Source organism: Lagopus leucura, unplaced genomic scaffold, assembly GCF_019238085.1.
Source record: "Lagopus leucura isolate 7727_CA_CO unplaced genomic scaffold, USGS_WTPT01 Super-Scaffold_100157, whole genome shotgun sequence".
NCBI classification, from domain to species: Eukaryota; Metazoa; Chordata; class Aves; order Galliformes; family Phasianidae; genus Lagopus; species Lagopus leucura.
In genome coordinates, this window is record NW_024962334.1 from 20,539,047 (window position 1) to 20,559,561 (window position 20,515).

The window sequence follows — 20,515 nt, forward strand, 5'->3', positions numbered from 1 at the left end:
GACCATGAAAACAGTAGGAGTAACACAAAGAGAAAGGAGTTAAGAAAGGCATTTGTGTTCTGAAAGCAGTCTTTTTGTCTTTGTATTATGAAAGAGCCTTGAAAATAACCTATATATTTCATTGTCAATGCATTAAGATGATACAGAAGACACACAGAGGATACCCGGCAGCACTGAGTGCTGTGTGGGCTCTGTCAGTGAGCAGCATTTGACACTGACCAGCCGCTGCAGTCTCACCACACTGCAATTAGATTACTGATTAATTTAATCTTTATTAATTCTGGAGCTTATCACAAGCATGTGCTTCTAAGGATTATTGAAACTTAATCCTCAAAGCGTGCCTGCAAAGAAACTCTGTAACATGCAACAACAACAAAAAATATATATATTATATATATTATATATAAAACTGTGCTATAATTGAAACAAAAAGTAGAGAATTATACTGCATTCAGCTTTATTTTAAGTTAATTCTTCGGAGCGGTCCGAGGCTTAAGACAGTAAAAATGAAGAAAAGGCATAAGCGTTCATAGCTGAGAAAGGCCGTGGAGTGGCGAGGATGCCACAGCCCCGAGAGCGCTGAGCGCAGCACGAGCCCCGGGCACAGGGACACGCCCAGCACCTCGTGCTCCCGCCGGGGCTGCCCGCGGCTCCAGGGCCGGTGCCGGCGCTGTGCAGCCGGACACCCAGCTCGGGGTTTCGGCGACCCGGTGGCATTCTTCTCCCGAATGCCGCTTCCTCGGTGAGGTCGGCGGCTGCCCGCGGCCTGAGTCACTCTGGCTTAGCGCCGCAGAGAACGCGCGCTCAGCCACCCGCCGCCCCGCGCCTGCGAGAGGCCGCGGCGCCGCCCGCCCCCCCCAGGCGCCCTCGCAGCCCCGCGGGTCGCCCACCCCGCCCTCCTCTAGGGGCGGTGCCACCCACTGGGAGAGAGGAGGGCGCGGGCGCCCGTCCGCTCCGCTCTGGTTCCCCATTGGCTGGCGTCACCGCGCTGCGCCCGCCCATTGGTCGCCGTCGCCGCCAGGCAGTGGCCGCTCGGGCGGTGCCCGCCCGCCGGCTCCCGCCCTTAGCGCCGTCGCTCCCCGCGGGCGAGGGAGTCCGTGAGCGGCGGCGGAGGCGCCGCGGGGCGGGCGGGCTGAGCGTGAGTAGCCGCACGCTGCCGCCGGGCCAACTTTTGAACGCCGCGCGGGGCGCTGGCAGCCCTGGGCGCCGCGTGGGACGGTGGCGGCCGTTGGATAACTAACGGCGGCTGAGGCTGAGGGGAGCCCGGCGGTCCCGCGCGCCTTCTCCTCTTCCTTCTCCTTTTCGTTAGCGGCCGGGCGGGGCGGAGGGGCTCCGCTGGGCCGGCCGCGGGCACCGGGCGGGCTCTCTCCGCCGCGAGGAGGCGGCGGGCGGAAAGACAAAGGGGCTGCCCCGCGCGGGGCACGACTGCGGGCTGCGCCGCTGCTCGGGGGAGAGCGGATCCGCGCGCTACCCATGCGTCGCTCCTCACACCGCTCTTCTGCCTTATTGTTAAGGGATTTCTATCGCCGCGTCGACTTCGGCGTGCCCGGCCGGGGATGTGAGAGGCGGCGGCAGCAGTTCTCGTCGCCGAGAGCCTGCGGTTGCGGTCGGTGAGTAGGAAGTGCCGGCTGCCTGCGGGACGGCCGCGCTCCTGCGGGCTTCGCCGCTGAACTTGGCGCGCGCTGAATCGCGGCCGCTCGTCCGGCGCCGCGTGTGCTGACGGCTGCGGGGAAAGCGAGGCGGTGCCGCGGTGCTTCTGATCGCCGCTATCCCGAAAGGCGATTAGGGTTTCTTTTAAAAGCGGTAAGACGTCGCTGGACGGTTTTACGTGGGGAAGTATAGCGCAACATCAGTACTGGGCTTTCATTGCCTCTGAAAGAGTTGTCTGCGGTTGTTGCCTCCGAGAATGCATTTAGATGCTACAAAGCACCTTTTCAGAAGCTTGTGCTTCTCACAGAATGTCCTTCTCGCTGGTGGTGCCCTGCCTTTGTTGTCTTCTTCCAACAAGTAATTTTCTGTTCGAAAAGCCAAACATGGTCAAGTTAACAAACAATCGATTTTACTTTTTATCGGTGTGGTACTTTAGGTAATAGTGATGTACTCCTGAGTTGAATCCATCCAGCTTTGTTTTGGGATGTATCTTCTGACTAAGGTGACGACATAAAAATACTTTTGAGATGCAAAGCTCAGTGATGATCTTTTTGATGAGCAGAAGGGTGCCACTTCTGAGGAGCGGCAGTCTTGCTTTGGATGATCTATTAATTGTACTTCCTGACAGTGTTGAGCTGTCTTAAGGTACTATCTATTCTGAATACTTCTCACAGGGAAGAAGGCTTTCATGAGGATAATCATGCCAAGCTTCTGCCATAGATTTATGAAAAGGAGTGTTCTTTTTCATGAGTGTAAGTCCATGGTAGACGTGTTCACAGACATAGCCAGATAGTTAAGTCACTCAAATCCTAATTTGTAAAGACTTGTATTGCAAACAAGCATGTGCATAACATATTGCCAGGCTAGGCCCTGTAAATGCTATGTGTCATCTGTATTTTACTCAACACAATGGGGCTGGCACTAAGCTGTGAGCCTTCCTACTGACGCAGATGTTCTGGCTGTGTCAAGCCTGATAGTAAGCCACAGAGTTGGTCTGTTTCTTAGTATATGCTAATGTGCTATTTTGAATGCCAAAAAGCCCCCGCAAATATCTTGATCTTTCCCCTTATGTTCACGTCAATAAATGCTTTTTCATTAATGCTTACCTGATGGTAAGTATTAGGTTCCCTCTAACCTATGACTAATGTGTGCAAAGTGAAAATGACCTCATTCCTTCTGGGGATTTACTTTCTTGCTATTAATTTTCAAATGTTGACTAATTTAATTAGAAAATAAATACACATTTTTTGACCCAACTTGACACTGTTGTTTGCTTCAGTTTGTGTAGAAGGTGCTCAGTCTGCAGGCTGTGCATGATTTGTAAGAGGAAAGTCACAGTTTCCAAGCTTTCCTTTGGCACTAGTAGCCAGTGGAGTGCTCTGTAAATTTGAAGCTTCCAAATGGAAGTTGAATGAAGCTTAAATGTTGATAGCATTAAAATGCAGTAGGTCTTAAATGCTTACAGAGATCACCTGCGTGCTCTGCAAAAGCACAAAGCCTCTATCAGGGACAGCTTAGACTTTAAATCCGTTAGCTGGATCACCAGGTTTCATTCCCAAGCCTTCATTTAGGCAAATGCCCTCTCAGCATGAACTGGCATGCCTTCCATCTAGCAAATGTGAGATTGAATACAAAGCTTATACTTCAGTCTGCTGTGGGGTTGGTGCAGGTAGCTTTGTTAACACACATGTAATCTCCACCTCTGATATATACAATAGTACAGGTATCAAGTAGTCAGTCTTCCAGAAGTAATAGTCATGAAGTTTAAGCAGGAGATCCTGTCCCACTGTACAGGAAATGAGAAGCCTGATGATGTGACCTTTACTGTGTGTATGCTGTCGTCTTTGAGGTTAAGAGATATTGAGTCCAAAACTCTTATGCTTAAAAAACTAAAGCCAAATGGAAGGCCATGCAAATGTGTATTGATCTTCTTATGAGCTTGATCATGAGAGTGGCTTGTATGTAACCTCCCAGACTTCTTGTGTGGTCCTATGAAAATAGGATGTGCTTAAACTTGCATTCTGTATGCAGTACTTCTTGTATTGGTTTAGTTATGATAGGACATATGTGAAGGTTCTTAATGGTATACTGTAATCTCATAATTTGCATGACAAGGTTATGACAAGCTTTTGATTTGCTAATGCTGGTCTGTTTCATTATGGGAGTATCTGAAAGGCCCCAACATCCAAACCCTAAGTAGAACTGTAGGTATGCTATTTTTTCTTTAAATCCATATAATTAAAAAAAAAAAAAAAGCCTTTTGGACATTCACTGGCCTCAGTCACCAGCAATGAAATGTTGGGATGCTACATGCACATTTGAGAGCAGAGAACGTGTTAGAATTAAAGCACTGTTTTATTAGCATAAATAAATTAGGAACTTAAATTGGGTTAGTGTATTTGAAATGCTTTGTGAGATTGTCTTGGAAGGCAATAGCAGAGTAGTGTCGGGATGGAGTCTGAAATCTGTGTCAGGTCAGTGTGGTTGAAGGGAAAGTGAGTACTCAGGTATGGAAAAATGATTTTATTGCTTGTCAGGGCTGCAGGGCCACGTTGGAAGCTTCTAGGGCACTCAAGCTCTGCATGTTATTGAAATATGTTCCTAGCTCCTGCATGGACCAAAATCTCCCCTATCTTTATAACATACAGGTTACGTTAAGTGGGCTCACATGCTTCTAAGATGAAGTGTTTCTGAATGCTCTCAGGTTTATCTTTAGAAGTAACTGGTGCTTAAAATATGTGGTGTGTTTTTAGAAAACATTGGAGAAATTCAAGAAAAAGTTTTCTCTGAGGCTGAGAGTTTTGTTTCTGCATCAGTTCTTGCTGTACATCATTAGGGTTCCACCAAAATTAGTGTTGGAACTTCGCTGGCTTGAATACTCAAACACTTTTGGTTGGATAAAAAAGCATCTGGCAGAGTCCCCCACAATACTAGCTCTGAACTGGAGCACATAAGAGAATGTGGGGTATGTAGTGTTTGCATGTACATCTGGCAAAACTTTTGTGAAGTCCTTTTCCTAATTAGGCCTAGGCTTAAGAACAGCCGAATAAAAATAGCGTGTTGGCTTAGGCTGCTAAGGCGACTTGTAGCAGTGATTTCTTTAGATGCATCCCCACGTGAACTTGCATGCTTTGGTAACAACTGGAGAGCTGTGAGTGAAAGTAACGTGACTGACAGCCTGGGTGAGTGCTGAAATAGCCTGAATGCAGCCCGATCTCATTGCAGTGGAAGAAACGGGAGAATGGTGCCGCACTTGATGCGGTGTGATGAAGGACTCTGTTTATAAGGCCTCAGTGTAATTTCTGAATGGTGCAGTGTAATGTGTGCTCAACCAGCAGTTGTTACCAGGAGTGTTATTTATTAGAATTGGAATCAATAAGGTGTGTGGAATGCAGATATGTTCTCAGTAATCATCGCTCTTGTCTGTGGAGAATGCAATGAAGAATGAGGTGATGCACAAAAACATTTTTTACCCTATTTTAAATGGTCAGTGTTGCGGAAGATACAGTTGCATATCACCTGGCTGTTGAGAGGGAGATTGGAAATAGGTTATCTCTCCAAAACAGATACATGTTTATGTTCTGCTGTCTCTAACTGTGGGTGAGAAGAAATGCTGCCCAGCAAACAAAGCACAGCAAAGACGTGTAGGTAAAAGCAATAGTAGCTGAACGGTGAGGACATACCCATGGCTGATGCACAGGTCAGAGTATCTGCTTTCCATCGTGATTGGAGTAAGTACTCCTATTCTAAATTTAGTGACAGAAGCTTTGTGTGTTTCGAGTTCTTCTGATAGCTGTTGAAGACAGCTCTCCTGAGTAAGAGATAAGATATCCTTTGCTTTTGGTTACTTTTTTTCTCTGTTTGGAAGCTAACCTTTAATTAAAAGTAGCATGGCATGCTCTGAAGCTGCACTGGATACTAATTAACTCACTTGAGTGCTTCAAGCCATGCTGTCTCCTTAAGTTTCCTGCTGTTTGCACTGGATGAATAAAGCTCCAGCAAGGTGTTCATTCAACCTGCTGAATAGTGCATACAACCTTAATATTTTTGTTAGCACTAAACACCACAGTTCAGTGCTATTACTGTATTTATTTCAATTATTATTATTATTTTTTCTTTTAGAAAAGTGGAGAAGCAACCCACTGCACTTTGAATGTGTACTTTGTGCAAAACTGTATAGATTCTTGTGGGAAGATTTTTGATTGGAGTTAGAGAATTAAGTCTAATACTCACTAATTAAGCTGTCTAGCAGTCTGAGTGTTGTATGTTAGCTTGTGTTGGATAACAGAAGGTCTTCGTGGGTACCTGGTTAGTGGACAGGGCTGTACTATATCACTGTGCTTTGTTTTCAAGTACTTGAATCCTCTTCTCAAACCTAAATACAATTGTTTTGTAATTTTAATTTTTTAATCCTGATGTATTCCCTGTATTGAAGGAAATGACTCGAATCTGAGAAAGCTTTAAGTTGGCCTACTAACTATTAAAAATCTCTAATAGCTCTTATTGCCATATGTCATCTCTCAATCTTGGGATATTTGCATATTTTCTAACAGTCTGTTCTTTAAGGCATGCTAGTACGCTATATTACCATTACCCCTCTGTGTCTTTATAGGATGTTCAGGTACAGAATTGGAAACTTTGTTCCACAATAAGATTTTTTTCTGTGCCTGCTGGCTAAAGGAATTTATGCAGTTCTCTTCCAGAGGTGAAATAGATTGTGAAGTCAGACTGCAATTTCATGTATTTTGTGTTAGAAGGGACTTCCATAGCTCTTGGTGCTTGGTACTGGAGCAACAATTTAATGTTCCTTACGGTAACTTCACACTGCATTTTGGCAGTGTCATTCTGACTGCTGTCCAGTTTGTGGTTAGTAGCACTGAGCTGAGCCACTTACTGCCTACTTGGTTAAGATAATACTTTTCTTATTGCCTCTCTTTAGGTTGTTTAGCTGTTTCATGCCGTGCTTTTAGGCTGTAGTCTTTCCTCATCTCTCCCACTGCCAGTTGTATTTATTCTCTATATCAGACTGAGAAAGAGTAAGAGGTTCCTGCCTTTTTTTCCCCTCCTTTGAGCTGTATTGCCATTGCAGCCAGAGAAGCATGTGATAGCTTTTTGAAAGTAATTCTGTACATCTGCTCGCACAGCTTTGTGAGCACTGGTATGGTATTTACCAATTTCTCTCTTGCTGAAGAAAATGTGTTTTACATTTAACTGCGAAGTTTATAGGAGAAATAAAAAATCAAGCTGTCTCTCTCCCCCTATTATCTCAGCAGCATTTCACGTAATTCCTGTAACTGGCAGGTATTTTCACCACACTGTTGTTGTGCTGTCATGAAGCACTGTGTTTCAGACAATCACTTTTGTCACCTCACGTAGTGAAACACAATCAAAGGAAACATCTGTTAGGCAGTGTAATTAATGATGCAGTTTGAAGTATCTGGATTCTGTTTTCAGCTAGGATTGGTTGAACTCGGTCAAGATACTTTATAGACTTGATTTTAAATTGTGTTGCTTTTTCAGTTGTTTGTGCAAATACAGCAGAACTGCTCTTGCAGCACTTGGTAATCTACTCAGTCAGTCTCTAACGTGATGAAATCCCTGCTAACTTTAATTTGTTTGCTGCCTTTTTTTTTGTGTATGCATTTTTAATATGACCCTTTTTGTCTTGCATCAAAATGATGAGTCTCCAAAGCATTAGCAATGATTACCAAGGTCTTATTAGGCTGTAATGGTTATTTTGACTGATATGCCAAACTGTTGGTACTGGCGAGCTGTCAATGTATTGGGAAAACCCAGTAAGGATTTTCCACCAGAAACATAGCCAAACTGGAAAAGATTTCTAAGCTGTGCAGCTCCATATACATACACATTTATTCCTTAAGGAATTAATCAAAATCTTTGATTCATTCCTGTTTCAGTGGTATTTAAAAATGTCCTAGATGCTTTGCCCTATTTTGGTCAAGCAGTCCAATGATAGTCCAGCTTTGTTCCCATGAAATAAAGTGACAAGAGCTAAATCACTTAACCATTTATAACTGCTTTTCAGTGTGGTGAAGCCAAAGTCCCATATAAATTTAGTAACTTTGTAGGGTGTGAGTATGCTTGATGTCAGAGGGAGGAGAAACCCTTACATGAAGTCTCTGCTTGCACAGTAAACTGAAGACTTGAAAAATGTGAATAGGAAGTTAAGTGGATGATGAAACCAACAGGAACCAGCTGATACCACATTTACCCTTTAAGAGGTTCCTCAAATGTTGCTCATTTTCAATGATGGGAGTACAGTCCTTTTGCATTGAGCAATTATACCTCTCTCTCTCCTTGAAAACAATGCCATACTGTTGGAAGTGTGACCAGTCACTGATTTATTTTCATTGTGTTATCTGTCATTTCCTCTCGTGGGATAGCTTGCTTTGCTTTTGCTTCATTGCAACTCTTCTTTGCTGTGGGTTTGACAGTGTTCATGAACATAACCTTTTGCTTCCTAGGGCTATTAAGCTGTCCTGATGTTGTTCTGCCCTGGTTCATTTGAGTCCACTGTGTCCCAAATCTGTGTGCAGTCAATGACCAATTTCATGCATTGTCATAATCGCCTCAGCAGTTCAAATGATTTTTCATTTGCCTCTTGGAACTTGATTTAGTGCATTCTGTTTACAAGTTGAAGTCCCTCGAGTTGAGATTACTATAGAAACAAATTTTGACTGCTTTGTTTTCAGGCTGCAGACATATTTATTAGACTGAGTCCTGAAGTCTGTGCTCCAGAATAGGGCTCTGAATTTGTAACCGAACACTAACGTACTGATCACTACTTCTAGAAATACCACTTCAAGCAAACAAAGGCCTAAGATTATTTTCAGTGTTGATGTACCTCTCTTTTGGAAAATGCAGCTTCCTGTAACTTGTGTATGGCTTCTGTCGGTCTGGAGGCAGGCATTTCTGCCTTTCCAATTAGGCAAGCAGTAGCTACCTAGACTGGAGTTGGAAATGGGCAAATCTCCTGAAATTGTGCTCTGAGAAAGGAGAGCCAAGAGGTTTTGGCCAAGTGTTGCATTCTTAAGGTTGCTACTGAAAAGTAGTAGGTGAAAAGCTTCCTCTGATTGCTGCCCCTTTGTGAGCTGAGTCTGTTGGTAAGAGCTACTGCTTAACTCTTTGCTAGATACACTCTTCTGCTTTCTCTAGCTTTCTTCTTTCATAACTAGCTGTTATGCTAGGTGTTGGAATTGTGCCTTTAACAGTTGATGCTGAGCACAGCCTCTGCTCAGTACTCTGCGTGCTTTTTAGGTCATGCTCAAGCTGTTGTACAGCATCTGCTTATTCGCTCATTACACGGACAGTCTTTTCCCGACTGCTGAATTACCTGACACCTTTCTTTTTGATCTCTTACAAAGGAACTAATTGAAAGTGACTTACAGTTTTCACAGGAGGGAAAGCTTGTTTTTAAAATTAGCAACAAGCAGACTTTACAAACAGCTAGATGAAATGAGCAACTGTTAGTAAAGGGAAACTACAATAAAACTGAAATTTGATGATGCAGAGAAGGTAACTAGAGGTCATGGCATTGCTAGCATAATAATGATTAGTGTTCTTGTTAAGGTTTTTGGTTGGTGGTTCCAAGCTTGCACGTGGCACTGAAACAAAAGCTGCAACGTGATCATTCTCTCTGCATACTTTGTTCTATTTCACCATTTTGAATTTGTTGTAGGGTTTCAGGGGTACCTCCTGGCTTCATCATAGTGTTGCGTTCTTTGGGCTAAGGGGAAAGAGGTCCTGTGAGAACACTAGCTTTGCTTTGTTTTGAGTTGTGTGGAGAATTCTTGGAAGTGGACAACTTCTGCAGCACCGTGTTCCCTTACAGAGGTGGTGAGAGCCCTGGGTTGTGTACTGTGCTTCTTGACATAAGATACAGCAATGCTGACACGTAAGAAAAGCATGTAACTTTTTCTAAAGCTTTTCAATTCTTTCAGAGAGTAAAGATAATACCTTTATTTTAATATTGTGAAATTTTCTGACTAGAGCAAAACCTGGAAAACCAGTATGGATTAGGTGGCTTCAGTGGTATTAGCACACTGTTCCCTTTCACATAATTCTCTTTGTTAGTCCAGATGTTTGGTTGAGCTTTTGATTGTACTCCCTTTAACATTGCCTGAGTTTAAACTCTCTTTCCTTGTGATTCATGTAGTTATTACTTTGAGTTTTCTTTATGTATGTGAAACTGATAACTCTCTTAAGCCACAATAAGTACAAACGTAGTTTAAGACAAGATTTTTCAACCAGTTTTCTTATTTTGTCTGAGGCTGGGTTGTTTATATTTGCTTTTTTTAAGAGATTGGAAGAACAGTGTGTGCGTGGAACAGGACAAAAGAGGAAGTAAGTATATTTAGGTTGCTCAGAACAACTGTTTTGAAAGTGATAGCTCTTGCTTTATTTTCCTATAATGCATGGAGGTATTGCTTTATTTTCCTATAATGCATGGAGGTATTGCTTTATTGCAGTTCATTGGAAAACTTACACTTGAGGATATACTGCAAATGAAACAGAGTAGGGCATCTACAAGCTGAAGAATGGCATGTAATTAGGGTAAACTGGCTTCCTGTGGCTGGTTTGGCTGATGCTGTGGTCATGAGGACAATGGTTTTGTTTAAGGTGTGCTTTTTTGCAGAAGGCAGCAATGAAGAAATGGTAAAGTAGAACTAAAAAAAAAAAGTAATCAAGCTATAGAAGTTACTTAATTTTACTCCAGTTTGGTACTGTACTATGAGGGTTGCTTTTGTGTAGCTTTAACAGTTTAAATGTGACTTACTGTGGCTCGTATAAATTCAAGGGACTGTATCAGTATTAAATCTTTCTTCTGTATCATGATTTATTTAGCTGGAATGAGTCATCCGGTTGTGTTTGAAGAGTTATCTTCTGCCTGGTAGAGGGCAAGTACAAAGTTGGTTGTGTACAAAGGTGGTTTATAATTGTTGCTCTCTAATCAGAAATCAAAGCGAATGTAATTGCCAGGAGTCAAAGATCAGAATAAAAATCTGCTACAGCACATGCTTAAGGGACCCAACCACTGCTCAAGACTATAGAGAGCTTTCTCCAGAACTGGTTTGGGTCACCTGTGGCCAGCCTGAGAAATGGCATTGTGACCTCAATTGTTGCTTCCAGCTATGTTTACAGAATTTGAGGGTTGTAGAAGGGTGAGTTGTAGTTTATACACCCAGTACTTGTGTGTAGGTTTTGGGGCAGCATAGTGTCAGCATTCTGTGGTGCTGTATCCTTAACATAAGAAACAAATGCATCTGAGGCAGCTTTCTGTCATTTCTGTGCACTCTATTGTACGCTTTCTTGCTTCGGTATAATTATTTTTTTCATTATCTGTGAGTGCCAAACATTCACATATTTCAACAGTGCGCCATTTAAGAAGCATATGAGCACAAGATCAGGTAATCTTATTTAAGTCTGTCATGGGACAATAGCACTGACATTTCAAAGCTGTTGTTCTCTGATCTATAATAAAATATTACCTTCAAGTAAGGCATTTGCTTCTTGTGCTGATGGACTGGGTGCCAGAGGAGAAAAAAGGCACAAGACTGGAGAACAGTTCATGAAATTCACATTCATTGCATTTTCAGCTCTTCAGGTTCTGTAACCCTTACGGGAAACAACAAAAACCAAACACACTGGAAACAAGCTGAGTGCTAGCATGAGTTTGGTGCTGCAGTGGTGAAGATAACTGAGGTATTGACCATACTGAGTCAAACTAGAATTTCTGAAGCTGGTTTATCTAACGCTGTTAATAGGCTCCTAGACAGGAAGGCCAGGCATGTGGTGATAGGGAAAGCTAGATGAGTAGTCAGCTTCTTGGGGATTAGCTTCTGACGTGGACTTTCTGAACTAGAGGATGTGTTCCTACATTTAGTGGCTGCTGATGGTTTCTTCTTCCCTGGATGCATCTGGGCTTTTTCTGTGCGTTTATGTAAACTTAATGTACTCTGGCTTGGGAATCAGTACATGCTTCCTTGGCGTTGCTTTTGGTAACTCCTTCTGTTTTGAGCCTTAGCACTTGTTAGTTATCATATTAGAAGCAGCTAAATGGCTGTCTCTTGTCGTTTTAGGAGTTTCTTTGAGCCTGTGTCAGTGACACTTGGAGCACCTTTAGCTGTCTTGTTGACAATGCCTGCTTTCACAACGAAGGCAGCAATTACAAGAGAATACTTGATGCTGAGTCTGTGAGCGTTGTATGCATTGAGCATGTGACTGTTTCAGGCACAGTACAATGGGTTTTTTTGTTTCTTCCTCTTTGTGCAAGTTTGAAAAATGTCGAGAAGTCAGACCTGGCCTTTGTGGTTTGTAGAACGTTCCAAAGTGGTTTTCAAAGCCCGGAGCAGCATTGGTTTCTTTTCTTGACAGACTTTGAGTAATTTGCTATCCACTACTGCAACTGTGAGAATCTGTTTTAACATGATAGTTTGACAGTGTCTGAAATTTCATAATTAATGAATAGATCACTGTATTGCTCGAGTATGCATTAGTCATGCGTTAACACCAGGGGAAAATAAGTTTGCTTCATTGCTGATTTAGTTAAAGATACACTTTCTTCAGTTCTGTGTCCTCTTCTGAGGCCTACCAAGGTTTTGTCTTTGTCTATGTAATGAGCTGGGAGAGAAAAGGGCTTAGTAATGTGAGCTCCAAGTATAGACTGTAATCCTTAAGTGAACTTGACGTAATATACAGAGCTGACCAAAAATTTCTCCCCACCCAAAAATGTTGAGTCCTAGTGGGCTGTTCCCTACTTCTGAAAATGAACTACATAAAAAAGAAATTAACGTGTACCAGGGACTTGGTTTCTTATGGAACTGGTGCATTGTAAAGGAATGCTCAGAATTTTGTTTTGTTACTTTTCCGAGTTGAGTTCACAAATTTGGCTCATAGTTGATTAAAAAAAATCATTATGTTTTGCAATGTATTTCCTGTAGTTCTGTTTAACTGAATACTGAAAAAAAACCCTGTTTCTTAGCAAGTGTACAAACTTCCAAACAGATGCTTTTCAGATTAGGTAAGGGCACAATCAGTGCTTTTCCTCCTCTTCCAGCAGTTCCCAAAGGATGGGACATGATCAGTTTTTGGATCCTGGTTTTGTTTTTTTCCACTATCAAATGCCTCACACTGTGATTCCAGAAGGTCACTTCTGAACTCAAGTGTTCATTCTTCATCCAAGTCCAGCCTCCTTGTACTTTATCCAGAGTTCATTCACACACGCACACACATCCTGTGGATAAATTCTCCAAAGGCTGGGCAGCTTTAAAAAAATAGGAAAGCCATCTATTGTGAGATTTTCTTCTTTATTTGTTAAGAACAGCCTGCGTGTCTGTTGTCTGATTTCGTTTAAGGCCATCATTTGATATTAAAACGTGAAGAAAAACTTTTGAGTGACTGATACAGAAAATTGAAGTCATTTGAGTAGATGAATCTGTCTGTAGATTTGCCAGAGAATATATTTTCATTGATCTTGGCTTGCCCTCCACCAGCTTGGTGCATAGCAACTTCTCCCTGCCTCTGTTACTGAAGCAGTAAGTTCCTGACACCAAAGGGTCTTCGTAGACATTTGTAGAGACCTTTCCAAACAAGACTTGGCTTTTCTCAGGTAAGCTTATTTTATATCTTATTCTAGATGCACTGTTTATCCTGAAACAAAGCAAAAATTGCCATCTCCTATCAAAGGAGAGTTTTCTTACAGTATTAGAACAGAATAAGATCAATTTGTTGCTCTTACTCAGCTTATTGCTTGGGAACATACCAAACTAAGTCAAAATGGATTGCAGACTTTCAATGGAATGTGAGTTCGAGTCTTTTCTTGTTGATATTAGTGCTCAAGTGGCACAGGGTTCTAATGTTAGAGATTAGTAAAGTCTATATGGTTTTACGTATGCTTGTTTGAAATAAGTGTTCTACTAGCCAAGCTTGTTTGTTACTTATTATTTAGTATGAATCTTATTTTTTGCTGCTAATGCAGGTGAAAGTCTTGTGGAAGGTACTCCAAAATGCTTTCAACTCGCAGGTCTAACATAAACAGTTAAATCTGCCGTATGTTATCTGGGCTGCTGTGCTTTTGCTTGTTTTCATCATGTGACAAGTGGGAAGTAATGTGGTAAGACTTGCAATGAATAAGTCTTCTAAAGTTGCTTTGCTTTGTATGTGGCACAAACTAAGAAAATATGTGTCTAGTGCTAAGAAAAACTTGCATTGTTAAATTTGTTAGTCTTTTAGAGCAATCTCAGTACGTGTTTGCCAAATCTGTCCATTGCTGAAGACCAGCATGGTCTATCTAGCTAGTGTGAAACTTGGCAATCCTCAGCAAAACAGCAGGTTGTCTGCTTGTTTAAATACTTGCACCAGTTTCATACTTGCTGTATGAAATTGGTGCTTCTTCCTTCTGGGGACATCAGCCTAGTAAGTAATCATAATATTTGTCTTCAAGGAAAACAAGTAGACAATTAGGTTTTATCTGTGACACTTGTAAGTGTATTGCTGTAGATGCATGCGTGCTTAAGTTTAAAACATTTGTTTAGAAGGGTGTGACTTTTTTTTAATGCATCAAGATAAAATAAGTACAGTCTGCATTTTCTGTGACACAATCAGCAAAAATGCTTCCTTTTTCTTTTAGTTCAGCTTTCTATAGCCTATGCTTGTGCCTGACACACCAACAAGAAGACTTACCTTCAAATACAATGTCATTAAGTCTTGAAGTGTCATTTTTAGCCCAGTGGATAGTGCCAGGCAAAGATGCTCTTATTATTTTCACTGGTCAAATAAATTTTGTGTTCTCTGGAAGTCTTTAGTCTGAAAATAACATTTGATAGATCAACGTAAATGGGTAAAAAAGAAAAAAATGTATACTGCATGTGTAATAAACCATAAACTTGGTGTCAGCCATGAACTGGAGTATCCAGGAATCCTGGATGCAGAAGTCAATATTAGTGTAAGCATTTGTGCTATAGATGAGGCTCAGTAAAGAATGGTTACTATTGCCAGCCCTGCTGAAACATAAGGCATTGCAGAAGCCTTTATCTGCCTTCACAGGAATAAAAGTAGGGCTGGCAGATGTGACTGTAGGAAACGATGAGGCTGTTGGTTCAGGAGTTGCAGTCGGTCTAGCCTTTGTGTTCGTTAGCACACAGTGATGTTATCATGAAAACTACACTTTTGCATCAGGGTTTGGCACAGAAACCTGATTTGATTTAGAGGCTACTAATCCATATCTTCATGACACCTTCAGAGATCATCAGAGCTGGTCAGAAAGAGCTGATATTTAGCTAGGTGTTTCCTTTGTGATTTCCTCTCTTGTCTTTCTGGAGCAGCTACCTGCACTAGCTGTTTTCAGTAAGAGCTCAGGTTTCTTTCCCTGACCAGACTGTTGATTTCCTAGGCTAAATTCTTTCCCAGTAATACTGTGAGTTCTTATTTTTTGCTTGTGCTAGCTGTGTCAGTATTCTAACTACAGTGAACTGTTTTTCAGTCGTCACTTAAAAGAGAAAGCAAAACCCAAACCTGACTAGTTTCAAAACCAGAAACAAACCTTTCTTATGCTTTCTTCCAGAAGAGTTTCTTCTCTGAATGAGAGAAAGAAGGAACTGTCTTCTCAGTGGGTTTTGTGGTATGCACTGGGTCTTTCTGATGCGGGTTCATAAAGATCATAGCTGCGCCTCACGGTCATTTGAAATGGATCTCATTTTCATTGTGCCTCTTTATTGAATTTTAGATTGTTAAGGACTCATGACTTCAACTAGTGACTAAGCTGGTTGTCTGTTCCCCTCCTTGCCTTCTCCCTTTCCTTTGGCATTATCTGCGCTATCCTGTTGTTTTGTATGAATGTGATGCAAGAAGTTTCTAGATAGCCTGTCCAGTCGTACTGCTTTTGCAGTACATGTTGGATAGTTATTCTCTTACAAACCTTAAAAGATTCCAGTACTTCTCTTTTTAAGTGAAACCTCTTTTAAGCAACTTTTTCTTCCTCTTTACTGGAGGCCTTACGGCCTTACAGCTCTCACCATTATCATGCTTGGTTCTTTTCTTAATTCTTCAATTCTTGAAATTTATTTATGTTATGAGACAATTCTTCCCCTCTTTCCTTGTTTGTAACTTCTCATATACGCCCATACTTGGATATCAGAACTTAATTTTAAACTGGAACAGTCTGATAAGGTATCTCACCCATGTCTGAATGTTTCTTCAAGTAACTGTTAATTTTCTCCTGAGATGAGTATTTGTCATTGTTTGGTATACCTGATCTCAGTTTGGTAAGTTAATGTAGAATAACGAAGATATGCCTAGGGCACCCTCCACAGCATGCTTTTAGTAGTTTTTTATCTTAATGGAATGCTGCCCTTAGCTTCAGAATAAACTGTTCCAAAGAGCATTTGTTGTAAGATGTTTTTTTAAATAAATTAAGGGAAATAAGGGATGAGTTTCAAAAGCCACTTTGCATCTTTTGTATTCATCTGAGTACCGCTGTCCGTGCTCTGACTGAGGAATTAGGCAAGGAATTCTACCTTGGGCTTCATGCTGAGGCTGCAGGCTCGTTGTCTTGTCTTTCAGCTGTAGTGATAGAGGTGGATTGAAAAGTTTTCATCATACTTTTAGCGTCCTTCTCCAAGTTAAGAAAACAGTTGTTTAGAAAAAGCTTGGACAGTAATTCCTATTCAGTGAATTCCTATAGTTTTCTCTCTTTCTGTAAGCTGAAAAATAAATAGAAATTGAGAAGGTAATATTTTCTGTTTCCAAAATGCCCCTTCTGCAAATCTTTGACTTGCTGAGCTTCCCACGCAGTATGTATTTGGGATTTATTAAACTGCTGTATCTGACAACTCATGCTTAATGCTTCCAGCAGCTTGCAAAAGCAAAGTGGAATAAAAGTTCAAAGTGTGTCAGAATGTGAAATGTTAATGAGTAAAAGCATGATGAGATTCCTTAAATATTCGCAGGAACTTAATCTAATCATGTATTTAATGCAGTGATTGCACAGTTCTTACAGACTGTTTGCACATTCTTTCAGGCTGAAGGTTTTGGAACTGATGTTGGAAGATGTTAGCTGTGGATACGGGGCTTGTGGAGGAGTGGTTATCGGAGTTCAAGGTAATAATAACACACCATCAGACACTTAACCTGTGGTATCTGAATTGCTGCTGGAGTCGTATGCAGAAGTGTGTGACTTTTGTAGAAAATGAAGATGATTAGCAACCTTGGATTCTAAGGTAATCTGATGTGTACAACTATCGACTTGATAGATGTCTTCTTTTCATTGTCGTCTTTGGGATTGCCTACTTCCTGATCCAGGAAATAATCTTCAGTGGCCTATGGCAAAAAATGTACTGCAGGCTGTAATGTTGTACCCCAAATCTCAGGCTTTCGATCTTTTCCTTTCATTTACCTTTTTATGGACTACATGAGTGAGTTATTCATGCTCATTCTTGCTGGTGTAGCTTCTTTAAGTTTTATTATTAGAAATTCAGTGCTGTGTGATAGATGCTGTGATAGCTGCTGATCACTTTACCTGTTGAACTTGCTGAATTTCCGTCATGTGCTGTAGTTCTGATTGCTTATTTTTTCAGAGCACTTATTTACAGTCAGATGTCCAGGTGTGTTCCTTGCAGATGGCATTTCTCAGTCATTGTGCTGTCAGTATGTGAGGTCAGTTCTGACTTTGAGAGGGGCAAATGCTATGGAAGGAAAGATCTGAAAGCAGGAAGTGGATATCATGCATTATCTCTGTCTGTCTTTACCACAGGAAAAAATGTTTGGGTTTAACACGTAAAGCCACATTTATTTTTATTTTTTTATTTCCAGAGTGTTCACTCTACCAGCAGTAAAGACAACTTTGAAGTAAAGAATTGTCAGTTTTTCTATGTCTTCAGGCCTTTATCTGGCAAATGCAACAGCAGATAGAAATATTGGCTTCCTTAAAACTAGCTTGTCTGTATCTTATGTTATGAAGCCAAGATTTTCTGTTACTTCAGAACAAGTTTGCTAAGCTTGCCCAGCACTTTATCGGTGTGTAAATGTTGTTTATGTAACTTGAAAGAAGTAAGGAGCAAGTGGAAGTAGCATCTTTCTTACAATATTATGATTCAGTGTTTTCTATTCTGTTTCTGTTGATAGGAATTTTGTGGCACAGCTAATGGTCCCTACCTTCAGAGAGGGATGAATCATACAGCTCCCTTTTATTAAGTTGCACTCTCTGGTCTGCTAACAACCAAAAAGTGGAACATGTCTCTGTTATGTATGCTTTGTAACAAAGCACAATACTTTTGCAAGCTTAATCGCTAGAAAGAAAAGTTTAGGATTATAACCCTAGTTTACTAAACCATATCTTGTAATCATGGTCAAACTGTGTTCTTGAAACACCCTGACTGGAAGATTCACATGCTGTATGTGTATCTGTAAGATGCTGAAATTAAAGACTTTTAAGAATGCTGTGACTAGAAGAAAATGCAGCATACCTCCATTTTGGACCCAAGTGGATTCTAGATCAGCCTAATTTCTTTGTGTTAGACTGTCTTGAGTAACTCCTTGGATGGCTCTTGCTATTGTTGAAATGTCTTGGGAGTCCTCAGCATGGTGTTCAGTAATCTTGCTGCTGAATAACTGGAAAATTTTTACAACAGAAATTGAAAATTGGATGCACACACACAGGCTAAACCCCAGAAACTGCTAGCTGGCATTTGTGAAGTTCTGCTGGATTTCTTTTCAAACTTTGGTACTGGCTTTTTGTTCTATTTTTTGTTTCTCCTCCCGATATTGACAGTGTGGTGTGATCTTGCTGTTCTGAGTATGGGCTGGGACTTATGTGAGTACAGATTTTTGTCCTGGTCCAGCTAGATATCTGTTTTCCTGTCTTTATAATGGGATATGATTTCCTTTGTAGGGCTGCAGAAAGGTAGTACTGTAGGAGCTATGAATAATAAGTTTAGATGTGTAGCTTCCGAAGGATTGTCAAAGAGATTAGCTTTTTAACCTCTTAAGTACTGTAAGGAAACCCATTTATATTAAAGGATAGCTGTTCTTGTCAACCTGAGTTTATGTTCTTTCAGGTAATAATGTGTCCTGTAATAATATTTACAGTCTGTGTACTGTCAGTCTTGACAGTAAAGTGCAGGTCTGCAAGCAGCAAGCTTTCACAGTATTTAAATTTCACAGTGGGCACGTGTTGTCACTGACACCAGCAAAGAGTGGGAAGTGCATTGCCATTTTTTTCTGGTTTCAGAACATGATGTATTTTCAGTGGCACTGCACTTCTGAAACTCACCCCTTTTTTTTTTTTTTTTTAATGATTTCCCATTGAATGTCATTGATCTCTTAAAGAAGCTCTCTGCCAAATGATAGCGCTGTGTGTCTTCTGGCAACTTTGCTGCTGTGAAAAATGATGATTTCTATAGCAAGGATTTCTTTATGAAACAAGTTTTAGTTCACTGTAAACTCTGATAAATAGTAACTTCTAAGGAAAATAGTTGTTGAAATAGCTGCTACACTTTAATCATTAAACCTTATTTTTTCTAGTAACTACAATAAATATATTCTATATATTTTTCAGACGCTGCCAGAGGCATCCATATCCAGCTATGCTACAAACCTGAAAGACAAGAGTGCTCTGATTTCATCTCTTTACAGAGTAATTCAGGAGCCACAAAGTGAAGTGAGTGTGGTGTATCTCTGGTAATGTCTGATGTAACACCAGCAGAATAGAGTAAAACCTTGCATGCTGTGTAATAGTTAATTCTGTTTCTAATTACGTGAACTACATGAAGAGTCTTCATCACAGTGTTTTCCTTTTAATTTTATTGGAAAGTTTTCTTCGCAAGAATATAGTACTATGGAAACTATCTGTAGATTTGTTTCTTATTTGCTGATTGTGACTGATCTTGTAGATCATAATCAGGATCTGTGTATGGAAATGAGAAATATGTTAAGGAATTGAAAAGATGTTTGACTGAATTATTTTTGTGATTCACCATAACTTGAATGTGAATCCGTAGCTACCAGAAGCTTGCCTGTTTATATGACAAGAGATAAATGTTAGGTAGTTTTGCATTCCTTTCATATTAGTGCTTTGGATTTAGGTCTTTATGCCTTTCTTCCATCACTTCAGCACTGATCTGTCACTTCCTTAGAAATTCTGAGGTGGCATGGGGCAGGTTTGCACTGTGCCCACGTAAAGAATGGCTCATGCACTATGACTGTGCTTCTCTTGAAATGTCTAGGTGAGAACAGAGCATCCCGAACTGGTGTTAGTTGTATCCTGGTCGCACTCTCTACCACCCAGCACACCTTTGTGTATTATTATTTTTTAAACTACATGGAGTCCTCATGCCTCTTCTGGAAAAGGTGCAGCATAAGGAGCCTCTCCAAAGTTGAGATAATGCCAATGGTGGGCAGAGGGTAAAATGCTTCCAGTGTTCATACATTTTTAGAGAGGATGCTGGTACAGAAATACAGGTTGTACAGCGGAGAAGAAATGTCATTTCACTTTTCTGTGCTGCTCAGGAAGGCATTCTGAGTCATTCCAAATACTGAGTCAAGCTTGCCTGGTCTTCAGAATGCACATCAATGTGTAAATTATAGCGATGAGTCTCCCTGTTGATAGCCAAACTGATACTTTCATGTTCTGTAATTTTATTACTACTGATGGCTATCACTAGTTTTGTCACGGACTTTTGCAGGATGGTTTCTAAGCCATGAAAAAAAAGATTTTAAAAAAATGCCCAAAAAAAAAAAAAGAATTTTGGGAGGGGCTAAGTATTGAAGATTCCCGTTAACTGAATCTTGACATTAAACTGCCAATGCTGACAGTTCTCCTAAAATTTTAATCTGTGCTATTTATCCTTAC

At 41.0% G+C, this 20,515-nt stretch overlaps 1 protein-coding gene across 12 annotated transcripts in view; it reads left to right on the top strand.

Annotated features, from left to right (window-relative positions):
* The first annotated feature begins 1,112 nt into the window (after positions 1 to 1,112).
* Positions 1,113 to 20,515, top strand: part of FAM126A (family with sequence similarity 126 member A) — a 36,100-nt gene continuing 16,697 nt past the window's right edge. For 3 of the 12 annotated variants that reach the window (XM_042888201.1, XM_042888210.1, XM_042888211.1), the window contains exons 1-3: positions 1,429 to 1,610; positions 16,688 to 16,767; positions 19,223 to 19,324. In XM_042888201.1, coding sequence (XP_042744135.1) covers positions 16,717 to 16,767; positions 19,223 to 19,324 — 153 coding nt within the window. In that variant the 5' untranslated portion in view covers positions 1,429 to 1,610; positions 16,688 to 16,716. Of the gene's footprint in view, positions 1,139 to 1,422; positions 1,611 to 9,970; positions 10,015 to 13,163; positions 13,280 to 13,677; positions 13,784 to 13,866; positions 15,290 to 15,315; positions 16,768 to 19,222; positions 19,325 to 20,515 lie in introns of those variants that run through there. The other 9 variants (XM_042888205.1, XM_042888202.1, XM_042888207.1 and 6 more) reach the window with 9 other exon arrangements.